Source organism: Juglans microcarpa x Juglans regia, chromosome 3S (assembly GCF_004785595.1).
Source record: "Juglans microcarpa x Juglans regia isolate MS1-56 chromosome 3S, Jm3101_v1.0, whole genome shotgun sequence".
Taxonomy (NCBI): Eukaryota; Viridiplantae; Streptophyta; class Magnoliopsida; order Fagales; family Juglandaceae; genus Juglans; species Juglans microcarpa x Juglans regia.
Genome location: NC_054599.1, coordinates 16,788,929 through 16,799,853, shown reverse-complemented (window position 1 = coordinate 16,799,853; position 10,925 = coordinate 16,788,929). Strand labels below are relative to the sequence as shown.

General features: G+C 34.4%; 2 protein-coding genes across 2 annotated transcripts; one reads left to right on the top strand and one right to left on the bottom strand.

Moving 5' to 3' along the window:
• Positions 1-413: 413 nt before the first annotated feature.
• LOC121257077 lies at positions 414-2,503 on the top strand. Its single transcript, XM_041157953.1, has 4 exons — positions 414-608; positions 854-959; positions 1,101-1,178; positions 2,120-2,503. The coding sequence occupies exons 1-4, from the start codon at positions 507-509 to the stop codon at positions 2,176-2,178; spliced, it is 345 nt and encodes a 114-aa protein (XP_041013887.1). The 5' UTR covers positions 414-506; the 3' UTR covers positions 2,179-2,503.
• Positions 2,504-8,063: 5,560 nt separating this feature from the next.
• Positions 8,064-8,781, bottom strand: LOC121258606 (ubiquitin-40S ribosomal protein S27a-like). The gene has a single exon (XM_041160158.1). The coding sequence runs from the start codon at positions 8,681-8,683 to the stop codon at positions 8,213-8,215; it is 471 nt and encodes a 156-aa protein (XP_041016092.1). The 5' UTR covers positions 8,684-8,781; the 3' UTR covers positions 8,064-8,212.
• Positions 8,782-10,925: the final 2,144 nt, after the last annotated feature.

Sequence of the window (10,925 nt, the reverse complement as noted above, 5' to 3'; positions counted from 1 at the left end):
TTATGATTCAATTTAATTATCAGTAGTATTTAATTTCGCTGTCAAGACGCCTCTGATCAATCAGCACACCTTTGCTGAAATGGGGACCACTGCTGGCGCAATATTCATGGCAATTGAAGAATGTAGGTCCCCGGAAAAGAGTATGCAGCAAATGATCATTGAGTACTGCACTAGGGCCAAGTTGGGTTGTTCGTTCAAGTTCTTCTGGCTCCAAGCGTGGCGGCCACTTATGTGTAATCTCCCTATTTATTCTCTTATCTCTTTGAAGATGAGGTTTCTCTTTCGTTTGGATTTCTAGTACCCTTTTGGCCCTTCACTTAGATATCTGTGGATAAAAGTCATCTTCTTTACTTTCTTCCTGATCTTATTCCCTACCTCTCTCTCTCTCTCTCTCTCTGCTTATCATATACATATAACGCGCCACCAAATTTCTTCTCTCTACCTATGCACTTTTTTCCTTTTGTTTGCTTTCTCATTCCCTTGTATTCTTATTCTCTTCTTTGTTTATGTCTCCTCGTTTTGTCCAGTACTCCTACCGGCCAACAACAGAAATGTACCCCCACTTCTATCCTTGTTTGCATTGCCATCCCCACAGCTACATCAGAATGGTTAGTGAATCTCTCTCTCTCTCTCTCTCTCTCTCATACTCAACACATGAGTACCAAAATTGTAAAAACAGTAGTACGTACGAACAAACATCTGAAAATTTGTGTAGAATCTTTGCTTTGTCAGGGAAATATATATATTTTGATACGACACAGATTTAACTCTTAAGTTTACTTCAATATTAGAACTGAAAAGGAATTAACTAACTAAATGCAAACTACGTACGGTTTTGCATGGGAAAAAACAGGTTCAACATCTTATAGAAAGATGCTTGCTTCTTCACATGGGTAGAGACCAATGCGTAAAGACGCTTGCAGAGCACGCGAGCATTCGGCCACGCGTCACACTCACAGGTCCTCTCTCTCTCTCTGCAAATGTGTATATATATCTTATGTGCATCAGTGCATGTGTATCCGCAACAGTGCATACATCTGCTAGCTTGTTGATCTCTGTGAATGAATCATCTTTTTGGTGATGTGAATGAACGCTTGCAGTGTGGAGGGAGCTGCAGAAAGAGAACGAGCACTTCTTTCAAGCATATTTTCATGCCATTTCGCCGAGACCCTTAATGAGTAAGACCCCATGCATGCTCCTTTTTCTTGTATTTAATTTGGGCGAATTAGTCGCATTCAGTAATTTTAATTTTAGAAATGGCAATCAATAGATATAGTCCCAACAAATTCTACAAATTTGCGTGCATGAGGGCTGTAAAAAAAAACCGGAGATCTAACCGGTCTAGACCGGTTTATATATATATATATTTTTAATTAATTTTTTTAATATCATATATATTATTTTATATATTATATATAATTTTATATGAAATAATGTTATATTATAATTTATAACATAAAATCTAAATCTTAAACATGATTTGTTTGATCATATGTTTTAAATATAAAGTATATATATTAATTACATTTTATAACCTAGTAAATTCTCAACATATTCCTTTTGATAAATATATTAGTAATACTAATACTAAAACCGGAAAACCGAACTAAACCGGATCGGAACCGGTAATATTAAAAGTACCGATTTAGGAGGATAATTAGTGCCGCATCGATTTTTGAAAATGCAAAACCGATATATATATATATATATATATATATATATATATATATATCAATTTGATCCCAAAATTTGTTTAAAACCAGACCGCTACATGCACCCAATGTGCATGTATTAATGAGTTTTTTATCGGATGAATTTTAATTTGTATAGTTATTATATTATACGTACGTTCGAACACTGTATGCAAGCCGGATTAGTACTACTGGCATGCCGATGCTAGAAGATCTAGTATTGACTATATATATAGGAATTTATCTCCTTTAATTTATATATCATAATTAATTTCATCAATCAAGATTTTCTGGGGTACGAACCAATTACACTTTGTTTTTGTCTAACAACGTGATCATTTCCTAATGTATGTGTATATGCTTTTTCTGATGCATTATTGCTCAATATTGTAATTAATATATATATGAAATCCTGTTTCATTTTTCAGGTAGATCATATAATATTCAAAGGCCATCAAAATTAGCAAGAAGGAGACAATGGAATTAGCTAATTTATTAATGAATTATACATGGAATATTGTGGTGGAATTAATTAATTAAAGAGATCATAAACTGATCAAGACTAGTATATATGCAACATATATATTATAAATTATTATAGCTAGTCTTAATTTCGAGATGAATTGTAGGGTTAAAGACAATATTTTTTTTTTTTTTTAATAATTCAGAAGCTGCATGGATTATTAGATATATATTTCATAATTAGCTACGAAAGACGTACATTGGTCCTCTTATGGTGTCACTTTCAATGTAATTGCAATCTGGATTAGATCATGACAAAATGTATGTATGCAGCCAAACCACTTCATTTTTTTTTGGAATGTATTAAACTATATATCGCATTATGAAAACAAAAACAAAACTGATCATCATCTGCTAATTTATTAGCCCTCGTAAAATAGACAAATAACGATATCAATTAATTCCATGCAATATTAATGCACATTTATGTGACCCAATCCTATCCATAACCCTACAATTAAAGGTCTAACTTTCTTGCTATAATACACACACACACACACCAATGTAGACCATTTTTACACATGCCAATGTAGCAATGTACCGGAGGTCATAGCCCAAAAGAAAGTTGATTTTTTCAACTTTTTCAAATTCTAAAATAATAATAATAATAATGTTAAAAAATAATAATATAATAATATTTTATTTAATTCATCTAAAACTATCTCTACTTATCTCATCTCCTTTAAACACCAAAAAGTCCTACTACTCGGCCTCCTCATATATAAAGAAGCTCTAAAGACCCCATTTGAAACCTAATCTGAGTTACTCTCACCGTGAACTCCTGTTGCGTCCCCGAGCTACAGCTGCTTCCATAGTTTCGGTGGTTGATTCCATCCATATTTTCAGGCAGGCTCAACTACCGCTGCTTTGCCTCGCCCTCTAGGTGTACGTACCGGCTATGATCCCGTCCTCAGTACTGGCGTAGATCTGTTAAGAAGAACATCTCCGACTGTGTACGTAACGGCTATATACGATTCCGTCCTCGCCTTGCCCTCTAGAAGAACATCTAAGTACTTTTTCTACCTTTTCTCTTCGGCCGAAAGATGAATTTTACCAGTTTTTAATTATTCCAGACCAAACATTCCAGAAATGTTGAGGCAAAAATTAAATTAGGTGGGGAAAAGAAGGGATGAGGGCGACTTGAGTGGAGAAAGGAAGGGGAGCTGGCTCAGACGATGAAGAAAGGAAGGAATTGGTGGTTTCGGGCTCATTTTTTAAAATCAATTATACATGTAGCCGACACGTGTCTTGTCAACTCACGCGGTACATATGAGGGGGGCCGAGTAGCATTATTGTTTAACAAAATTCAGGATCCCATATCAAGGTTCATCGCCATGATGGTACATAAATTTCCTCAAAATCATGATCAATAGAAAATAAAAAATAAAAAAGGCTACTATAAACAATAGTATATGTCCGACTTCTATATGTATGAGTTTTAGGGAAAGGACCCGAGAATGTCTTCAGATGAAAAGGGGGGATTCTCATCTACAGGTGTTAAGAGGACACTAATATTCATGAAAATTTTTTCTTTTTTTCTTTCTTTCTTTATCCTTAAGTATACAATCCTTACTATTGTTTTTATACATAAATGGTTTACCAGATACAGGACGGGTACTTGCATGTTAAAGCATTTAAAGATTGTTTTAGGGTCCTTATCCAGAGTGCACTGCCACCATTTATCTGTTTTAGAGTCTTGCCATTTTTCTTTGAGGTTTCAATGTTAGAATTATTTAAATTAATGGACATTCATAGATTATGAATCATTCATTATATAATTGCCAAATATAAGACTTTGATAATATTTGTAAGGCTAAGTGTGATCAATAAAGTGATGTAACCAGGACACATCTCTAGAACCCCATGATTTTTTGTCAGAACATGAACATTAAATAACATTAAAATAGTACAGGCCCAATTCATATGTAAAGATCCATTAAAGACCCATGTAATTTTATTATTTTATGATGGACAAAATTGGAATTTGGGTATTATGGTCATGATCCCTACTCCAGATTCATCTTACTGACTATATACATCCCATAAACCCATAAGAATAGTTGGGCTGTTCCGAAGAGGAACTGAAGTATAAAACATCATGGCAAACATTGTTCCAAGCACTGAATCAAACGGGTCTTGCAAAAAGAACCACATCACCCTAAAGAACCACTGAGCAAACCAAATGGCCTAAAGACAAGTCTTTCAAGGTTGGATCCTATTCGAATTCAAGTTAATGAAGAACTTTTTCAACATTACAAAGAGAATCGAGTACAAAACTATTTGGTAAGACCCTAACTGATATTCTGGCTAAAGATCAATGAGGGCTCCTTATCATATCCACAACTTGGAGTTTGTGATCACACTCCGTTCATGCAGTATTAAAAAAGAATAAGCAATAATCCATGCAATGATTTTAATTCCACAATATAGAGAAGAGCACAGACCAATTCAGTAATCATCACACTCAGATAGAAGATAGATAAATCATCACCCTCAGAAAGAAGCAGGATAAATATGTTCCAAAACAACACTGCTTGTATAAACACCCTACAAGTTAAGTTCAATTTGTTTAGAACAAGAGTAATAGATAAGTTCCAAATAGTCATTGCACCAAAAACACAGAGACCATGTAACATACGGGTCTAAATTTAGGGTTTAAAACTAGTATTTTATTTATTTATTTATTTATTGGTATTTTATTTTCTTTATATTTATTTATTTATTTTAGATTTTGTGATAACAGATAGATCAATTTAGTGATTCCTTTCCTTTTAAAACTTCGAATATTCTATCCACTTAGTCCCCGTGCTAGTTTCGGTTTCCAAAGTATGAGCAACTCCAAGTCAAACTTTTCAAACTCTCTCAGAAACGGTATCCACGTGAGAATAGGTTCCTAAAGTCTAGGCAATTTCAAATTTCAGCCAATCTCTTCACGTTGCTTCCTCCCATCGCCTATAAAAGACTCTCAAGCCTCTGTGATTCACACGTTGATATATCAAGAGAAACAACATTCCCGCATAAACCATACCTCTGCCCAACCATCGTCGACCACCCCGGGACGTCAGAGCCCTACCCACGGCGCCAGAAAACGCCGGCCAACTCAACCCCGTTGAACCCACCCCCTCAGGTAAGCCCCTGCCGCCGCTCGCCACCTTCCTCCATTTTGGTTGTTTGAGTTTCAAACCCATCTCTCTCTAAACTCTCACTGTTTCTCTCTCTCTCCCTCTCTCGGTGTCGCACCACCATAGGGACCCCCCCAGTCACGTCGCCGGTCACTTCTAGCCACCTAGAGCCGCCGACGCACTCTGCTCTCCCTCGATGAGCATCGCACAGCTCTCTCTCCCATAAGCCTTTGTTTTACTTCTTCTTTTATTTTCTTTTCTTTTTTTTCTCTTTTCTTTTCTTTCTTCTTTCTTTTTCTTTCTTTCTTCTTGTTTATTCCGTGTGCTTCAGTTTCCCAAAAAGCCCCCCATTAATTCTGTAATTCCATGCATGCCCTTTTGACCCGTGAGGGTGTAATTTCCCGAGCCTCTACTTCTTGGGGCCTTAATTCAGTCAGATAGTATTTTCTTTAAGTGGTTAATCTCTGGGTCGACAGAAATTGGTTTACAATTTTAAAGAAGGCTAGTATATTTTCAGAAATACATTACCTTTACATGTGCTTTATCTAATTGAACAATTATCAGCATTTAGACACAAGTTTTATAAAAGATTTTTAAAGGATTTCAAAGCATTTGTTGGAGTCTATTAGTAGTTAAATTCCTTATACGTATTTAATTACGTAGAGTATTACGACACATTTTGCTAGGAAGTTATTAACGTCTAGAATCTCGTTTAGGTAACGCGCTACAAGTTGGAAATCAGGAAGCAGCGCTAAGAGGTAAATAGTATGATCATATTAATAAATGCGTATTGTGAATATTATTATTATGTATAAAAAAAATGTGATGTTCTTATGATTGTTAACTACGCTACACTAAGAGGCAAGTCAAGGTTAGCTTACCTTTCGATCTTAATGAAATATGAGATTATACTTGAGTGAATGAATTTATTGTGGATTGATTTAATGTTACTAAATTCACATGAAAGCCATGAAATGTTGAAGTAGTAGTTCAAAGTCAAGTATGCCATGTAATAGTCAGATTATGCAAGCCATGTTCATGAAATGCTTAGGTTATATATATGCCATGTTTGTGTAATACTTAAACCATGTATGCCATGTTCAAGTAGTACCTGGATCATGTATGCCTTGGAACGTCATAAAACATTCATAGCATGTTATGTAATATCACGTTATACTATGCCATGCTAAATCATACAAGAATATGCCATGTACAAAGATATGCCATGCTAAATCATACAAGAATATGCCATGTACAAGAATATGCCATGCCATGTCATGTTACGCTATACCATGTACAAGATTATGCCATGTTAGAGATGTTCATGAAGCAAATCTCATGCATTAAGAAAGATAAGAAATGTAACGGTACCACGGACTCAAGCGTGGTTAACCACAAGTTTAGTGAAACACAGACTCAAGCGTGTTTCACTCCATGTTATGCAAGTTTAGTGAAACACGGATTCAAGCGTGTTTCACTCCATGTTATGCAAGTTAAGTGAAACACGGACTCAAGCGTGTTTCACTCCATGTTATGCCAGATAAGTGAAAACACGAACACAAGCGTGTTTCACTTCATGTTAATACAAGATAACTAGGACGTTATGCATTCACAATGACATGTTTTGATTATATATGCTTCCGCTTATGTTAATAATGAAAATGTGTGCCATGTAAATCTGTGATGATATATGTATGTAAAGTCTTCCAGAAGATCATGTTACGTATTTGATTGAAATTCATGAAGTTGTATGTACGTTCTGAAGGGTATCCTAGAAATGAATTGTATGTTAGGCAAGGACTATATTTTACGATACGATGTACTACTTACTAAGTATTCAACTCATTATTTTTGTGTGTTTCTTGTTTTCTTCCATGTCTGATTCTCACAGATGATGTCTATGATGATGAAGAGCTGGATGGCCAGGAATAGATCTAGTACCAAGACTTAGGAATGAATAAGTGATTTTATCACCAGAATTAGATTTCTTTTATGTCATGCATAGGATTAGTTTATGTTTCTTTATATTTCGTTCAGTTTCCAAAACAATCATGTTCAATTCAGTTTTAATGTTTTGATGAATTTCAATAAATGAGGTAATTCAGGATATGAATCTCTTTACCGGGCATTATGTTTTAAATGTTGATAATATCTCTATCCTACGAGAATGGGGTGTTACAGACCAACTTATCAAGTTTGGCATTCCTAAAAGCTTTTGTCAAAAGGAGACTTAACCCCAACGCTTTCAAACTGTACAAGGTAGAGTTGCAAACATCTGTCTAACAAAGCAATGGAAACCATAGTTTTTCATGAAACAGTATTAACATATAAACATATGTGGAAAACCTAGAGTTGCAAACATGCAGTTTACAGATTCATGCTCTTAAGACATAAAACTCCAATGACTTCAGCGACAATAAACGGAAGAGAAAACACATAACCCAAAGAACCCCTGAAGGACCTGAACCTACTAAATACCCAAGATGACAAAATTAATATATCAAAGAAGATAAATGCTAGCTACACAAATGGATTACACAAAAGTAAACTCACAAATTATTCATGTACCCTAGTAAAGCACGTCAGTTTGTGATTTACTTTCTGTAATCCATGCGTGACTAACGTATTTCTATTCAAAGAAACAAATAAAAATAAAAATTATAGAGAATCAAATAAAACTGACCCACAAGAAAGTGGAATGGAATATTAAGAGAACAATCCATCAAAATTAAGAGGAATAAATTCCATAAACATCGAAATTCAAGGAAAAATAAGCAGCAAAATGCCTATCAGTCCAGATCCATGGCAGGATTCGGTATTTAGAATGTAAATAACAGGGCAAAATCAGAGAGTAATACTGAGACATAAAAGCATAATCTAATCACCGCCAGCCTTCTGGTAAACATAGGTCAAGCCACACTTGCCGCAGTAGTGGCGGTCAAAGTGGTTGGCCATGAAGGTACCTGCTCCGCACTCAGAGTTGGGGCATTCTTTACGGAGTCTCTGGACTTTGCCGGAGTCGTCGACCTTGTAGAACTGGAGGACGGCGAGCTTGACCTTCTTCTTCTTGTGCTTGATCTTCTTGGGCTTGGTGTATGTCTTCTTCTTCCTCTTCTTGGCACCGCCACGAAGCCTGAGGACGAGGTGGAGAGTAGACTCCTTCTGGATGTTATAGTCGGCTAGGGTACGGCCGTCCTCGAGCTGCTTTCCGGCGAAGATGAGACGCTGCTGGTCGGGCGGGATGCCCTCCTTGTCCTGGATCTTAGCCTTCAAATTGTCGATGGTGTCAGATGACTCGACCTCGAGGGTGATGGTCTTCCCGGTTAGGGTTTTCACGAAGATCTGCATGGTTTCCGGTTGTTGTGGGCGCAGAAGAGCCGCGCCGCCTTCGGTAGTAGGAGGAGGCTAAGGTGGGATGCTGATGGCTGAAGAAAGGAAAGCACAACGGAAAGAAGGGATTTATATAGGAGGAATGGAAGGGAACGCTAGGGTTTGCGGAGTGGTGGTGCTTGGGTACGACGTCGTCACGATATTAGAAAACTCACAAATACCTTTTGGGATACTTTAAAAGAACTCTTAAAATGGATTATGTTAAAGTGATGAGATTTATTAATGTCTCGTTTGGTTATCGTTTGATTATGCAGTTTTGGTTATCGTTTGATTATGCAGTTTAGATAAGATGAAATGAGATAATATATTTTATTAAAAATTAAATAAAATATTATAATATTATTTTTATTTTAATATTTAAAAAAAATAAATTATTTATTATATTTTATGTGAAAATTTAAAAAAATTATAATGATTATATAAAATAAGATAAGATAGTTTGATTATATATAGCCAAATCAGCCTAAGACTTTGTTTGGATTGTAAACTTGTAAATGTTTTTTTTAAGCGATGTTTTAATTTGAATCGGAGAAAATGATAGGTTCCATTGAATACATGTTTGGGATAAGAAAATGCCACTCTCACCGAGAGGGTCTATGGAGAATTCTCATTAATTATCTTTTATTTAATAATTAATGAAGTGTTTTTTAATATGTTTATAAATATTTTTTAAATATTCAAGGGACTTAAAAAAATATGTTTAAAATAAAGTAAAAAAAAAAATATATATATATATATATATATATATATATATATTTGAGAGAATTCTCGGTGGGTGTTCTAGCTTTGGGATAAAGATTTGTGTGAAAGGTTATTTCAGTTTTAGTTTACTTTAAAAACTAATGTAAGATAATCTAATCAGATTATTTTGTTATAAGGGAAATGATAGTCTACCGCCCCACTCTTATTTATTTTGTTGTAAGGGAAATGATAGTCTGCCACCCCACTCTTATTGTCCAAGTTGACCGCTTGCATATTTTTTTTTTTTTACTAAGTGATTAAAGAAGTAATTTTAAATATATTAATGTATTTTTTTTTATTTTTTAAAAATATTTAAATATATTAAAAAAATATGAAAAAAAAGAAAAAAATCCCGCCCAGCGGTAAGAGTGGGGCGGCATGGTAGCCCCACTTTTGTTGTAAAGATATTTGGATTGAAAATAAAAAATAAAACTCTTTTGTTTTTAAACTATATCTTCAACTTTACTTAACACGGACGTCAAGATATTTATTTATTTTTAACATTCTTATATGAATTTTAGGCTAGTAAGTTTAAAAAATAAAAAATATGAAATGGACTAATTTGTGTACTTATTTTAAACATAACTCAATTCATATATCTCTCCCACTTTAATTCTTAATTTTTTTACAAAATTCTTAAAGTATCTTATTCTTTAGAGAAATGTTACAAGAAAACTTTACACTATAAGCTTCCAGCATATGATTTATTATTTTTGTCACTCTAATTAAACACACACATATTTAAATATTAAGATAGAAGTATAAAAATAATAAATCACATATTAATTAAGTGAAGATATATGGTATAAAGCTTCTTTTATATGTGTCGTATGAGACTTCCATACAAAAATATCTTCTTATTTACATGTACACATAATTACTACAGTCATTTCCAAAGGAAAGACAACACGAGCCTTTTACAATCACCACTTTTTTAGACAAGTAATTGTCATGAGTTTCTATACCATAATGAATACGTAAAAACAAATCAATGCTCATTTAGGACCTCCTCTGAAATACATTTGGAGGTCTGATTGGTGGTAAAGCAAAATAATCACGAAAAATGTGTTTATGGCCTTAATTTCAAAGGATCATGTCGGATGAAAGTATGAATCTATGATGTTGAATAGGACAACGATTTGAACTGGATGCCCCTTTGCTAGACATTAATGTTCTTCTTGTACAACTGTTGTTGCAATCATATTCAATTCATTATCAAAGTGTCATATAAAATATCATCAATATCAAAAGAGAGATTCATAAACGAATGAAAATTATGCATGAAATGCAATGACAGAACAATGATGGAATTTGAATATTGGCTGTATATTGACAGATTTGATTACAGAATTCAAATTGCTTTACAAAGGAAATGAGTACCATATATATATACAAAGAGTGCAGAATCTAATTTAGGAAACTTAACTAAAATCTTGGCTGTGAAGATGTGAGGCTTGAT